The sequence below is a fragment of the Eptatretus burgeri genome, chromosome 8, assembly GCF_056783735.1.
Source record: "Eptatretus burgeri isolate ZD-2024b chromosome 8, Ebu_testis_v1, whole genome shotgun sequence".
Taxonomy (NCBI): domain Eukaryota; kingdom Metazoa; phylum Chordata; class Myxini; order Myxiniformes; family Myxinidae; genus Eptatretus; species Eptatretus burgeri.
In genome coordinates, this window is record NC_140968.1 from 83876955 (window position 1) to 83893143 (window position 16189).

General features: G+C 45.1%; 2 protein-coding genes across 10 annotated transcripts in view; one reads left to right on the plus strand and one right to left on the minus strand.

The window, feature by feature from the left end:
* ARMC9 (armadillo repeat containing 9) overlaps positions 1-4960 on the minus strand; it is a 73623-nt gene extending 68663 nt beyond the window's left edge. For 6 of the 8 annotated variants that reach the window (XM_085892850.1, XM_085892851.1, XM_085892848.1 and 3 more), the window contains exons 1-3: positions 4692-4747; positions 631-706; positions 363-479 (exon numbers count right to left, since the gene is read on the minus strand). In XM_085892850.1, coding sequence (XP_085748976.1) covers positions 363-479; positions 631-681 — 168 coding nt within the window. In that variant the 5' untranslated portion in view covers positions 682-706; positions 4692-4747. Of the gene's footprint in view, positions 1-362; positions 480-630; positions 707-4691; positions 4763-4923 lie in introns of those variants that run through there. The other 2 variants (XM_085892847.1, XM_085892846.1) reach the window with 2 other exon arrangements.
* A 6146-nt stretch (positions 4961-11106) lies between these two features.
* PFDN1 (prefoldin subunit 1) overlaps positions 11107-16189 on the plus strand; it is a 29158-nt gene continuing 24075 nt past the window's right edge. For both annotated transcript variants that reach the window (XM_085892855.1, XM_085892856.1), the window contains exon 1: positions 11107-11266. In XM_085892855.1, coding sequence (XP_085748981.1) covers positions 11231-11266 — 36 coding nt within the window. In that variant the 5' untranslated portion in view covers positions 11107-11230. The remainder of the gene's footprint in view (positions 11267-16189) is intronic.

Here is a 16189-nt window from a genome sequence, read left to right on the forward strand (position 1 = left end):
TGTGGTCATTCTATAGACACCTCGGACTCTGAGTTATCTGAGAGCAGCGAGGTCCCCGTCACAATACAACAGCTCAACAACAAGCATGAGGCCACCCAGTACAGCTTGAGGTACCTGACTTTAAATGGTTTTGTTTTCTTTTGATGGTCCAAAAATCAGGATGTTGGTACTCGTGGATTAGAGTAGCCTCAGCACAATCTGATGATAAGCATTGTTATCTTTGTCCTGTGATGCCACAGCTTATCTCATTAACTCACGCAATAGAGCATTATCCTTATTGAAAGTCCTGGGACCACAACATATTTTATTTTTCCAGCAATGTTCCTCTAAATTTATAACGACATTATTCATAAGATACACACCTTCTCATTGAAGAAAAAGCCAGAGTGGTGCACTACCTCCATGGGAGGAAGGCCTTTCTCCTCATTCTCAGTTTGGAGGGAGCACAGGGTTGCCTCATACCCATTTGCATGCAAATACTGCACATTCAGTTGGAAAGGAAACCACCATTAACAGCAAAACAAAATCACATTTCCAAAAACACTGTAAGTTGAAGCCAAGCTTTGTCAGCCTGGTATGAGATCTGGAAAATTGTCAGTGAACATGTGTGAAAAGTGCAGGTTTGCACACCTCTCCCACAATCTCATTGAGTTCTGTTTCATACGTCATGTAGTCAGCCATGATCAGTCAAGGAAGGTGAAAGAAACTGCAACCAGTGCACACAATAAACATGAGGCCATTGGTCAAATATTTCATTTAAAAAAAAACGTACTGCTGAAGAAAATTACAGTGATGAAATTGTTAGTAGATAATGGATAAGACCTAAATTAGGAAAAAAAAATGGACAGCAAAATCAAGTTTAAATTTTTTTTTTAAATGGACAGCAAAATCATGGATTACCACCATAAAAAAAGAAAATCAAATGTGTGGATTCATTCACCAAATGTTGTTTAATCATTTGAATTGTGATCCCTAAAGAAGCAAGCACTGAATGACATGATATTGAAAAAAACTCACTTATATATATATATATATATATATATATATATATATATATATATATATATATATAAAAAACACCTTAACCACCACCGCCCAACCACACCACCCTCACGACCACCACAAACGCCAGCATCAACCATCTCCACAACATCGCCTCACCACCTTCTCCACACCCGCATTTCAACGAACACACCACTACTTCCACAACCTCACCACAAACCTCTCCACATCAAATAACGTCTCTGCCATGGATACTCGTCGGGAGAGGAAACAAAGGCAACGGTAGGAAAACCCGTTGCCGCCGCGAAGTGCGGGCAGAGTCACAGCGCCGAAGAGAGAAGTTCCGGTAGCGCTGGGATTTCCCCTCCCCCCCCCCTTTTCTTGCTTTCCCGCGCGCCGGGATGGGGGAGGGGTGAATCGGGCCAGGGGTCAAAGTTGAGGTAAAGGAGGGGCCTCATTTTGGGCGGAAAATGCCCCCGCGCGATCGGAGGGGAGGGGCGACACGCCGTGGGTATAAAGTGCGGGTTGAGGAGAGGGTCGCGAGTGAGTCGGTGGAGTGTCGTGTCGGAGTTGTGGGCGTGTGAAGCCACGCTGTGAGCTGGAGCCTAGAGACTGGAGTCTCTGCAGTCAGGAAGGAGCTGGAGAGATTGGGGCGCCGCGGAGCCAAGGCGCGCCTCACCTGTCGGACCGTGCCTAACCGTGGGTCGCTGGAAAGGGGACATCGAGGATCGCCCTAGCGGGTCACCACGAGGGACCAGGTAGCCAGCCCGGTCTCACGGAGCCTCTGCGGTCTACACGGCTCCGTGGTATAAAGACCCCAAGGGGTCTAGTCTACCCCTTGTCTTTGAGGGGGTTTTTCCTTACTTTTCTTTGTATGAAAGTTGTGGCGCCGAGTCCGTCAAGTAGAACTGTGATAAGTGACTGTACATAATAAATAAACGGTCGTAGTTCCTTTGCATTGTTTTTGTTGGCTGTATAATTGTATATGTGCATGCTTGAATATGTGTGTAACAGTTGTGTTTGTTTAAATGTTAACCTGCTCGTCGTGTCCTCTTTCCCCAATTGAACTGCCATCTTGCACTCGGGATATGGTTGGTTTTTAAATAACCGATAATAGAATCGGGTCCAACGGGACTGCGCGATAATACCCCGCTCGGTTATCCCAAAAGGAAGCGAGCTGCTTAAGCGGCTCGTTTCCAAGCAGTCCCGTTGAGGTACAATCTCTCGGTAATCTACCCGCGCGAATAATTAGGTAAATCGAAGATTTGGCGATTGGACCCTGTAGCGGGTATAGTGCGGACAAGGTTGTGGTGTGGTTAAGAACACACCCGTGGCTGGTTTTCGGCATTGATCCGGAAAGCCGCGACTGAATTGTTCGTCCGGTGGGCGTACGGCTGCAATTCGGCTAAAAGCGGCTGTCCGCACGCTGGCGGGCGAGAATTCGCAACAATATATATATACACATACATACATACATACATATATAAATTTTTATTTTTATTTTTCAAAGAAGAAGACCGGGCGTAGTGGCGTGCGCCTGTAATCCGGCTACTCGGAGGCTTGGGTTGAAGGATCACTTGAGGATGGGAGCTCTGCACTGGGCCGTGCTATGAGAGGGTGTAGGGCAGGCCAGAATTATGGCGAAACCCACTTCTTATCCCTGTGTCGTAAGAGGCGACCAGGGTTGTGTCAAGAAGGGCATCCGGCTTAAAACCTGTGCCAAATCAGTATGCGGATCATAACGGATGATCCGCTGTGGCGACCCCCAAAGGGAGCAGCCGAAGGAAGAAGAAGAAGAAGAAGAAGAAGAAGAAGAAGAAGAAGAAGAAGAAGAAGAAGAAGAAGAAGAAGAAGAAGAAGAAGAAGAAGAAGAAGAAGAAGAAGAAGAAGAAGAAGAAGAAGAAGATATATATTCTTTATTCATATACTGACACCTCAGTTCACAATGTCGTCTTTTCTTTTTTGTACTTAAGTACTATATTTGGTCATAATGCTTTGTTTTCTATGTTCAGGCTTGATGTGATCATCAGGTCATACATGAGCGTTACTTCCTTGTTTTCAATAACTGCTTTTGGTTCATGCTTCCATGGGTTTTCTGAAACTGGCATATTGACAATTTCCAGCTGTACCAGTGGATGACTCTTCAAACTCTGTTGTGCTTTAGTGTGTGCAGCTGTTTTGACATGAGTTTTTTTTTTACATTCCGATAGGAGGTGGCTCATGCTATCTGATTCTACCTTGCAAAATCTATACCTGTCTGATTGACTCAGTCCTGCCATCTTTTTAAAGTCATTGGTATAGTGACCTTGGTCTTGGGAATTTATTTTGATTCGTTCTCCATCCAAGTTGGGCTGACCTTTTCTAAGCCGTTCCAATAAGCCTTCTTTCTTTGTAGATGCCCAATCTGGTCAACTATTATTTTTAAAAATACCTTCCTGCTCTTTTATCATTCTCCCAGGTGTTGGTGTATATTTGTTGATATTTATCTATATAATTTTTTTTGTCTTTTTTCAATCATTGGGAAGCTGTGTTCGATGCTGTTTTGGTTTTATGTGACGTCTTCGATTCGCGCCTGTCTTTGGAAATGTTTTGCTATGTGGATTAGGGATACCTTTTCTGGCTTCTTGGCTTCGTGTTTGCATATATATATATTGGATTCAGTTGTCTGTTGAACTTTTCACATACTCACCTAATCCTACAGTTGTCACTATGTGCATTGGTTGAGCTCCATCATGCCTCGCTACCTCCTTATTGTCTTGGTCGGTACATTCTCGGGTTGCACTGATTTTTATCAAAAATTTTGTGGATGGTGAAGAGTTTCCTTGTTTAGATATCTGGTTTGTTGATTTCCGTTTGTGGTCAGTTTATTGTTTTTCAGCCGGATTGGAATACTGGTATGATAATTGGTTTACGGCTTTGATTTTGATTTGTAAAGGGAACACAAAGAATTCCCTTTAAACAACGGTGGGGACCGATCTGAACACTCACTTGCCGGCATAGCTAATCTATGGAACCTTGATGGTGTATTGCGAATTTCCACAGCCGGAACACTACGTTTTCTTGTTGAAATCATGACGTTTCAGGACGCTTTTGTTTCTCACATCTTGGATAATATAATAGACGGAACAATTGTTCTATAGTTTGGAGGACATTTTAAAGGTAATGGCATTAAAGAGAGAATTAAGTTTGTTTCGTTCCGATTTGTCTTCTCTTTAATTCTGGTCATAAGTCAGGGCCAAAGTCGCTGTCTCTGTTCTTGTTTCACCCAATGTTAAAAAACGACGGATTACGTGTTTCGCAAGCTCGGTTGTCTTGGCGACGGTGGAACACCTAGTTCTCAAATATATATATATATATATATATATATATATATATATATATATATATATATATATATATATATATATATATTGGCTAAGTTTCACACGACTTTAAAAAAAAAGCTTAACTATGAAATTATAACGCTATTTTATATTATTTGCGATCGTTGTTTGTAGAGGAAGAAACTGTTCTTTTTGTTTGGTCGATTAATTCACCGCGTACATGTAACTGGTGAGTCACAACACACAAAAGGTTTGGGCTTGTTGATAAAAGGAGAGGAACAAAGGAAACCATCGCTGCGGTTTATAACATGTTACGCGAATGTACGTAAGGAAATACAAATGAAAACCAGTAAAAAACGCTCTCACACAGTCCGATCGTTTCCCTCCACGACAAGCACGCTGGTCTTACCAATACACCGCCTTGTATGCAGCGAACGATAGGGGGCACAAGATACCATCGCTAAAACGATTACACTATTCCACGTAAACCCGCAAAAAAAAACATTTTCATCTCGGGAAGAAAGATTTTGTCAACTGTGAACTTTCTCTCAAGTCTTTCACCTCATCATAAAAAAAAAACATCATTTTGTTTCCGCACCGACTGTGAGACGCTCTTCTCGGTCACTCGCTCTTGCACGTCGCAGTGTCCTTGATAAAGAGCCTTCGTCGGAGTCGGATTGCTTTCGTGTGTTGTGAAATGTATGAATAATAAATGTTTCTTTTTCTTTGGACGTTCATCATTTCAACTGTGAAATTTTACACTGAAGATCATGTCTTGAAAGATTTTAAATCATTCTTTCACTGTTGCGTTTCTGTCATGTACTCAATGGACGAGGGCGAAGGCTCTAAAGTGGGAACAACAGGCTGAATTCGGACATGGGCGGGTCACGTGACTCCCCTAAACCATGCCCTGGTGCACCCATGTGTGCATAGATTATCATAAACTACTGATACATCTCATCTCTCCCCCCCCCCCCTCTTTTTCTATTTTTATCTTGCCAAAACGAAGTTTTTGCAAGATATGTTAGTCAGCTTGTATGTTTTTTTTTGGTTTTTTTTGTTTGTTTGTCTGTAATCACGTATAAAAAATTCTGCAGAGCACAGTTATCATCGGAAATTTTTGTAACTTCACATATCAGAGGCCTATAGAGGTCCCTTTCAGTGCACAACATTTTGAAGGTCAAGGTCAAAGGTCAAGGTCACTTTGGCGCAAATCAGGGGAGTCGATGAAACCCTTATTTTTTTGAGTAATTTTGATCGGATCGTCTTCAAACTTCATGGGAATATAGTTCATGGTCTGGCGCTCAGCTGATTAATTTTTGGTGGCGATTAGCCTTGACCTTCATGGTTAGCGCCTGAGGTCAAACATATTTGACCCCAAGGTCAAATTTTCAAGTTTTAGGAACCATATTGTGTAGTACCTCAAATTGAACACCTCAATGAGTGCTTTCTAGATATGTCAAGCTTGAGACATTATGACGTCATTTGGTGACGTTATGAGGCAAACGCATATTTTTCATGGTTACTCTGTAGAACGATTCTCATTGGAATCTCTCGTAGGCAGATATTCCTCAAGGAGTCGCTCCTGGTGGATAGCAGCTCTGTTCACCTCAGTGTGACCTTAAAGAAGTCACACGTGGTCACCTTTTGGCAAGATACGGGTCACCCTGCTGGTGACATTGGTTTATTAAATTTTTTTTTTACAAATAAAGATGCTCAGGAGGTTTACAGACATGAGCTGATCTTCTAAGGGCTAGTGGAGGGCTGTCCTTGCTTGCAACTGCTGTGGGTTTCTCAATAAGGGGTACATGGTCGGGAAGGAGTTCAGGTTCATTGATGAGTGAAAAGCTTTCATCAAGAAACACCTCAGGTTCAAACACAGGTGGTGTTAATACAGGAGTGGGTGACAAAGACACTTGAGTCAGTTCATTGTTTGGCTCCCCATGATGTAACCTGAGTTGATCAACATGTTTACACATGTATCATCACACAACTTCACAAGAAACATCATCTCACCAATGTTATTGATAATGATGCCAGGTCACCACTTGGTTCCACATCCGGAGTTCAACACATATACAGGATCATTTATCTGGAAGTTGCGGTACACAGAGTTTGGTCGTGAATACGTGTTCTGTCGATACTTGCTATTCTCGACCTCAACCATTACGTCCGGCTGCACTAATGATAACCATGTTGTTAATTCACGACCCAGCAGAAGCTTGGCAGGTGACTAGGTGAGTGACCGGTGGTCTGATGTGGTCCAGTGCGGTAGTTGAGCAACACACGAGGTAAACGAGATTGAATGGAGCCTTCCTTGACGCAACTTTGACCATTCTTGATGATCTGAACAGCACGTTCGGCTTGACCATTACTGGCAGGTTTGTAGGGGCCAGATGTGTCGTGCTTAATGCCATTCATTTTACAAAAGTTCTGAAACTCTGAACTCGTAAATGACAATCCATTTTCTGATACATTGGAGTTTGGAATACCATGTTGCACGAACATGGTACATAGAGCTTCAACTGTTACAGCAGAGGATGAGGATGGCACCACGAGAGCTTCAATCCATTTGGAGTGGACATCAACTACGATTCGGAAAAGGTTCCCTTGAAATGGACTAGCAAGGTCGATGTGTCATCTGCACCACGGTTTTGATGGCCACGACCACATAGTGAGTTTCTCCAATGGAGACTGTGGAGGTGTCTTGGCATGGGCTTGACAAGTGTAACAACGGCATGCACTGGACTATTGTCAGTGTGCAAACCAGGCCAGCAAACATGGTCTCGGGTAATCGTCTTCATGGTAACGATGCCTGCAGGAGCATTGTGGAGTTCACTGATAATTTTCCCGTGGAGTTTCGGCAGAATTATCACTCGGCTACCCCAAAGCAGTCAGTCTGCATCAATAGAGAGCCCATCCTTCCGGATGAGGTACGGTTTCACCCCTTCCGGTAGTGATGCCCAATCACCTGACATAACACAGCATTTAATTTGTAACAAATCTGGATTACTGTTGGTAGCACAAGCAATCTGCTTAGTGGTTATGGATGCCTCATCGTGAATGACGTTAGCCATGAGATGAATGATATCGCCAGATTGTGTAGGTTCTGGGATGGTTTTTGGAAGCAGCAAGCAACTGAGCATGTCAGCACAGTACATTTCCTTACCCGGGCAGTAAACCAATGAATAGTCATAACTGCCAAGGTCAACAACCAACGTTGTACAGGACCTGATGGTGTGGTCAGAATGGCTCTGGTTTCTCCCAGGAGACCTAACAAGGGTTTGTGATCAATCTCAATGGTAACATGTTTTCAAAAGTCACATTGGTGCATCTTTAAGGTGCCCCAGACACACGCTAACGCGTCTCATTCTACTTGAGCATAGCGACGTTCAGTGTCAGATGGCGTTCCTGATGCATACGCAACAGGCTGGAGATTACTGGTTCCATTTATTTGCACAACACACACCCAATGCCATATGAAGAGCTATCACAACTGAGAACAAGTTCCTTGGATGGGTCGTAATGGACAACTAACAGTGAAGAGGATAGCATAGTATTAGCGGTCTTGAACGCTCTTGTTTGGGCAGCTTCCCATTTCCAGACAATGCCTTTCCTGAGAAGAAGATGCAGAGGCTCGACGGTTGTGCTCATTTGAGGCAGGAAATTTCCAAAGTAGGTCAACATACCCAGGAATGCACGAAGTTCTGAAATGTTTTTTTGGCATTGGTGCATTTGCAATTGCTTCAACTTTGCTTGGACAGGGCAAAATGCCTTGCAGGAGATTTGATGACCCATATGATCCAGATGACTTCATGTGCTATAAAGGTACACTTCTCACACCTTTCTTATAACACAGCTTGTGACAGCCGATTGAGGACTTTGTTTAGGTTCTTGAGGTGTTCATTTTGTGACTTGCCAGTCACTCATATGTCATCCTGGAATACGACTGTCATTGGTACAATTTTCAATAATGTCGCCATCTTGTGTTGGAAGATTGGTGCAGCAGAGCGTATGCCAAATGGGTATCTATTGTACATGTAGAGTCCTCGATGAGTGCTGATGCATGTATAGGGCTTAGAATCATCATCCAGTTCCATTTGAGCATAAGCATTGATCAAGGCAGGCTTAGTGAATGTCTGGTTACCCATGAGAGTGGTGAACAGATCCTCTGCTTTGGGCAAAGGGTAACCATCCAACTTTGAATAGCGGTTGATCGTCATTTTGTAGTCTGCACAAATGCGGACTGTTCCATCTGCTTTGAGTGTTGTGATGATCGGTGCTGCCCAGTCAGAGTACTCGACTGGTGAGATGATGCCCTCACTCTGGAGGCGATCAAACTCACATTCGATCATTGATCGCATCAAGTTGGGCACAGGTCGAGCATTCTGGAACAATGGCTGAGCGTCTGCAGAAACATGAATCCTCACTTTGGGCCCTGCAAAGGTGCCAACACCATCGCTGAACAAGCCAAGGTACTTGTTGAGCATGGTATCGTATCCAGCATCAGAGTTGGAGACTCTGTTTACATCACTCTAATTAAGTCTGATTATTCGTAACCAATCTCGGTCGAAGAGGGCTGGTCCTTCTCCACACACTATCAGTCGTGGTCAGACATGAGTGCTGTATCCACATCCTACAGTTACGTTAGCTGAGCCAACCATAGGAGCCACCTCCTTGGTGTATGTTCTCAAGTCAGCAGATACAGGCCGGAGTGCAGGAGACTTTCTCGGTGGGTAGATGGAGGTGAACTTGCCCTCGCTCATAATTGATCTGAAAGCGTCGGTATCAACTTACATCCTCACTGGGATCTCATCGATTGTTACATCAACTATAATTGGAGCATCGGAGCTCTTTGTTCCAACACATAAAACCTCATAAAGTTCCTCCCTTGACTCTCGGCTGCAGGCTGTGCTCTCTGACCCATCGTCCGCTGCATCAGGGTTCACCCCAATGTGATAAGCAGGAGACAAGTTATTTGACTTGGATCGAGAACAACGACACATCAAGTGTCCCCGCTTACCACAGTTGCACAGGTATAATTCCTGTACCGACATTGGAAAGCTTGATGATTACCACCACAACATCAAAAAATTACCCCAACCTTCCTGGTAGATTCAGAATTTGGTGGCTTGCTAAAACACTTTTGCTTGCAGCCAAAGGTTACCTTGTTAACCAATGGGTCCTGCTGGATACCTTCTGACTTGTTCGAGATCACACGCAGGACCTCGGAAGTTTGCACACACACAGTGGCTATTTCCATGACTTTTGCCAAATTGGGGTCAGATTCAGGAAGGAGTTTCCGCAAAATTGAGTCGTCATTGATGCCAATTATAAAGAAAGCACGGAACATCTCTTCGAGTTTATCTGTAAACTCACAATGTTCGGCAAGTCGGTGTAAATCAGCCACGAACTCGGATGGTGACCGACCATCGTGACAATGATGGGTACAAAATTGATATCGCGAGAAGATCTTCCCCAGTTTCGGGTGATAATCTCTTTTCACGAGATTGACAAGCTCTTCATATGAGTTGTCAGAAGGTCTGGCTGGGGCAAGAAGATCTTTGACGAGGCTGTACGTCGGGGCGCCGCATACGGTCAGTAATACAGCTCGCCGCCTTTCAGCGTCCTCATCGGTGTCCATTTTGTTTGCGGCGAAGTAATGCTCCAGACGATCGGTGCAGTCTTCTCTATCATCCCCTACTGTGTATTCTTACAACATGACGATGCACGAAGACATCCTCGTCACCACTGTAATGCACTTAATAGACAGGGACGAAGGCTCTGAAGTGGGAACAACAGGTTTTCCAGAGCCTTCTTCACTATTCCAGAACCTTCTTCACTATTCCAGAACCTTCTTCCTTTAGATACTTTAATTAAATACGATTTCCCTTAAAGTAATTTTCACACATGAGGACGCCATTCGGCCCATCAAGTCCGCACATGTCCGTCCGTCCATCCGTACGTACTCTGTGTAGAGCGTTGGTGCTGCCAAATCAGTCTCCTTGACTATTGAGCACAATCCTGGACGGGTGACCACTCCGACACAGGATACCAGCAAGCCGGCACTCATTTTTGCCGACCTCAGAAGGAGAACAGGCAGAGTCAACCCCACCTGGTATTAATTCAACAGATGAGCGGGATTTGAACTCAGGATCCGAGGATCCCAAGGCCACCACCCGAACTATAAAGCCAACACCAGGTATATTATTGGTCCATATCAGGAAATGAACCTCGGTTCTCTGGCAAACTGGACCAGTGCTCTGCCATCTGAGCTATCTGGGTGACCCAGTCCGTACAATGGTTGTCAACATATGGCTGTTTGTCCGTGCTCCATACTTTAAAATTTGCTGAGCATCCAGCAAAAAAGGAACACGTACGTTTTAAAGTCTTTGGTATGACTGGGCTCCCAGACTTGGAGCGAATGCTCCAAATTAAATTAGTCGTGGGTGTCGTGACGATGCCTTTACGATATGTTCAGTTAGTAGTAGCCATGACGGTATAGTTTGGGTGTGTAGTTATATATTTGTCTTTTTTGATTGATATCCCGCAAAACGTTAACAAAGTGAAATGTTACCGATTTTTAGTGTGAGCATCGAACGTACTTCAATATTTTGGGATCACACAATTCCATTGTGGTTGAAGAAAGGAAGGATGAGATCCCATCATTAATAAATAAAATAAATCATAAACGAAGAAGAAGAAAAAGGAAGAGGAAGAGGAAGAGGAAGAGGAAGAAGAAGAAGAAGAAGAAGAAGAAGAAGAGGAAGAAGAGGAGGAAGAAGAGGAGGAGGAGGAGGAAGAAGAGGAAGAGGAAGTAGAGGAAAAGGAAGTAGTAGAAGAAGAAGAAGAAGAAGAAGAAGAAGAAGAAGAATACGAAGAGGAAGAAGAAGGAAGGCGTTGAAATGGCGGTTCCGGGAGTTGATCGAGAATTGCAGAAGGTAATTGAGCAATGTTCAAATCTGTACACGCGGTGACTAAAATTATTTAATGGACGTCGTTTTCTCAGCTTGAGTTGGTTTTCAGGAAATGTGGTTTATATTTTAACGAGGAAAAATATTTTCCTTCCACGCTGCACGTTCTTTCTTTCTATGAATAATAAGAATTGAATGAATTACTTGTTGGGAGGAAGAAAGGACGCTACACGACGTACGTTCACGTATCGAGGGAATTGAGCTGACGTAAAATAGCTTCAAATATCCCCGGACACAGCTGAGGACAACCGCCGGCACTCGGGGTGTGTTCCACCATTACCAAGCGGCTTGTTGTGCGCTTGCCAAGCGACTTGTGCGCTCGCCAAGCGGCTTAAGCACTCTAGCAAACACTCCAATTAAATGGTTGATAAGGGATGGTTGGCTTGGCAAGCGGTAGATAGCAAGCTGATTGGTCATGGAGCACACCCCAGAGGTGTGTTCCGTTGCCAAGTAGTCGCATCCACTGACGGACTCGACCTGGTGGGCGTCCTCGGTGCCCCCCACCTTCACGGAATAGATCAGGATACCTGTCGACAATCTATGTGCATCCAGGACTGGTGGACACGTTTCACATTGTGCCATCTGAGTATAATGACCTTTAACCAGTCTCTGCCCAGTAAAGCCGGACCATTGAATGCCCGATTGCGACAAGCAACGGTAAAGCGTGGGATGCACCATCGGACTCAACGGACGCTTGGCTTAGCCAATCACAGGCACAGTTTCACTGGTATATCCATCCATCGGGACCATACTCTGTACAGAGCGTTGGTGCTGCCGAAGCAGTCTCCTTGGCGATTGGACACAATCCTGGACGGGTCGCCACTCCGACACAGTATACCAGCAAGCTGGCACTCATTTTACCGACCTTGGAAGAGTCAACCCCACCTGGTATTAATTCAACGGACCATGGGATTTGAACTCAGGACGCAAGGATCCCAAGTCCACCACCCTCACAATTAAGCCAACACCAGACATACTGGTATATGTCTCTACTTTGGTCGACACAAGTGTGATCTCCAGAACCTCACCCTGTGGATACAGCAAGATGAACATGTCTTAAAACATAATCGATCTCGAAGCATCAGTATCGATGTGCATTTCCATGGGGGAGTGATCAATTGTCACAGTCACAACAATCGAAAGTTCAGTGTTCTTGGTGCCAACCGAGAAAACGGACTTGTCTTCACCTTTGACTGTGGTAGCGTTTGATGTGCAGTTGGTTACGTGAAGCATGTGATCAGTTGACTCTGCGTTACAATTGTCAACATCAACATCATGAGTCGAAGACGTGCGTTTGGGGCATCAGGCTTGCTGATAGATGCCTCCTTTTCCCACAGGCATGGCATGTACATATTTTTTTTTTTTACAACATTGGAATGCGCCATGTTCACCACCGCAATCCCAGCAGGTTGTACTGCCCGTCTTCTTCGGACGGTATGCCTCATGGATAGACTGAGGTGGAGAAATGCAACATTTCTCTGTGCACATCTGGCGTTGACCTTGTGATGACACGTACACTCTCATCAGCTTGCATAAATGCAGTGGCAACGTCGGTGACCTTCTTGATGTCTGGATCAGTCTCTGAGAGCAGTTTACGCAAGATGGAATCGCTGTTGATTCCAATGACAAAAACGTCTCTCAGCATCTCATCCACTCTTGCGCCAGATGTCGAATCTGCTAGAAGCTCACTCTCTGATTAGCCCTCACTTCCTTGGTGTGCATAAAACTTGTACCTCGACACGATTTTCCCCAGCTTGGGTCTGTAGTGCTCCTGTACCAACTCAACCAGTACAGCGTATGACTTGTCGCGGGTTTTGCGGGTGCGGGTGAAGTCTTTACGAGACTGATGGCGTCCAAACAGCAGTTTATTAACCAGAAGTAATCGCGTGGCAGAAGCACTCGGGACACTCACCAGGGGGCAAAGAAAAGGTGTATAAATAGATGTTATACTGTGTTGTCTCTTGTGGGGAGTCGTATCATCATTCCACCTCAACTGCATGAAACGGTTTTGTCAGAACTATGTTATGCTCACCCTGGGATGGTCACCTTGAAAACTACAGCCAGAGCTCATGTGTGGTGGCCAATTGTCACATGTCAGGTTCATGCTCAGTCACCACTGGAAGCACCACGAGAAATGTGGTCATTGCCATTATATTAAAACCTTGGTCGAGGTTCTGCATCGATCGTGCTTGACCATTTTTAGGCAAGCTGTTTCTTGTTGTCGATGCCCACTCGAAGTAGATCAAGACTGCTGTGCCCAACACAGCTTCTGCCATTACAATTGAAGCTTGATGCAATATTGTTGTGGGCCGGGGGTCAGTGGCGATAAACGACCACGAGGTGGAGCAATGGAGTCGTCTCCCACCAAACACCCGGAATTTAGGTCGTGGCTCTCGGATAAGTCTGAGAGTTCACAGGTCCCTTCGTGGTCCCTTCGTGGTCGTCAATATTTCGACGGCGTGAGGTAGGGTACACTTGTCCAATTCCAATTTACCGAATTACTCACGCCGTCCAACTACTGGGGAAACCACACCCTCGGCCGACTTTGTCCGAATCGAGTCGCTATCACCGACTCGGATTGGGCGTAACCGAGCGGAAGTTACCAAAGCCGTGCCGGACCAAATGAACAATTTACGGCACGAACGGCCTTACTATTTCTCAATACACACCTTGGGAGGCCAATGAGAGAGCACAAAAAACGAGCTGGTACATTTAACAGGGGTTTTATTTTACATTAATCAGGAGGAAGGAGCACACAAAGAGCAGAGTTATCTGAATAGGAAAATGTAATTTACAAGGAAAGAAAAACACTTATACAATTCTACTTACAGACGGGGCCCACGGACACACACACACACACACACACACACACACACACACACACACACACACACACACACACACACACACACACACACACACACACACACACACACACACACACACACACACACACACATCCAAAAGAAACTGGACCCCGTGGGTCTATTCGGTAGAGCCGGACCGGGGTACGTGTCCTGCCTCATGCGGTCACACCGACCCCGAACCACCACGGTGGGATTCAAACCCACTACCTTGGCATTGTCAGCACCAAGACTGCAGACCACTCAACAACGACCACAGACCGCGCTGCAATCGCCACCAGGACTGCAGACCGCTCAACCACGACCACAGACCGCGCCGCAATCTCTACCAACACTCCTGTCTGCTGTCCTCTTGTCTCTTTTTCTCTCTTGAGGTGGGAGGGGTTTCTTTTCTCACCTCCTCGCCTCCTAATTGGACAAGGGGTTGTCGGACGACTCGTGGTCAGCCTCCTGATTGGCTGGGGCACGCATGTGGTGCTCGCCCTCTGCTCATTGGCTGGAGGAAACGGTCCATGCCCTTCCTTGGAGCGGAGCCTCGATCCGAAGCAACGGAGGTTCCGCCCACGCCCTCAGCCAAAAACACGTGGGCAATGGTGACCGGGTTGAATGAGGAACGGTGGCGTTGTTGTAGTTGTTTTTTGATGTTGTTCTTGTAGATGTAAAAACCTAACTATAAAATAACTCTCAGCGCACACACAAAATTCCCATTCGACATAGGGGATGGATTCTAACTATAAGCGCATACTTATCGAAATAACTGAACTACGGGGACTCTGGCTGTCTGTGTGCACAAGGTTTCCAAATCCGTAACAATATGCTCCCCATGCATGGTATTCCAGATTGCATTGGACAGCAGCTCGTATTATACCAGTTCCTAAGCTTTTGCAAGCAAAACTGTATCGAGCATTATACCTCTTATCTGCTCCGTACAAGCCTGCGAACAACGACCAGGCTGAGAGCGCCATTCAAATCATAAAGAATGGATTAAAGCGTGTTATTGAAGGGACTATACAGACTTGCTTGACCCAACTTCTATTCTCTTGAGTTATCATACACCACATCATGCTGCTGGGCGTTCTCCTGCGTCAGTGTTATTGGGCCGTGAGTTAAAGACAAAGTTTTCACTTGTGCACCGAGATATTGTTGTCAATGTTAAAGTGAAGAAATTCCAGCAGAAGCATCATCACGACCATACGTCTGTGAATCGTGAAATTACTGTAAATGATCCTGTGTTTGTTCTCAACGCTGGCCTAGGTGAGAAGTGGTTGTTTCTGGTATAAGTTCCACAGGTGATTATTGATAGTATTGGTAGTCAGATGTTTCTAGTCGAACTGGCTAACGGGAGATTTCAGCAGAAGCACATTGATGAACTCAGGTTGTGCCATACCATGCCAGTAGAACCACCTGCCTTTGTTACGCTACCTGTTCAACCATCCGAGAGAGCGCCTGTCATCTCCCATATCTGCACATGCACCTGTATAACTTATACCAGAAACATCCCTGACTTTCAAGTCACGTTCAAGCCAGTGACTTTCAAGTCACGGATGTTTTGCCCATTGTTGGTGGAGTCATTACCGAACCACGTGCTGCTGTTAGGCATTCAAGCTGCACATGCCGTGCACCGACACCCCTTGATCTTTAAAGTTGAAATTGTAACGTACTGTGATGTCACGTCCATTTCCGGGTTCCACCACCTGGTGGCATCCCAAGTGCTTTTGCGGTGTGATTACTTCTGGTTGATAAACTGCTGTTTGGATGCTCTCCTTATGTCTCTCAATCCCTCTATTTGCGATGCCACCAATCTCGTAAATATTTTGCATAAGCCAGCAGTTTCGTATCAAGCGGAGCAAGAGAGGTGCTCAGTGATCAGTAACTGAGTTGTTTGCTAATGGGATGCCCCCACTTGTGTGAACAAAATGGCTGCTGTAGTCAGATTCAAAATGATTGGTGGCTATTTCTTCAATTCTCCTGTCAGAGGACAATATTGAAATGTACTGTTACTTCTATTTTTCATCCTAATTCTTCA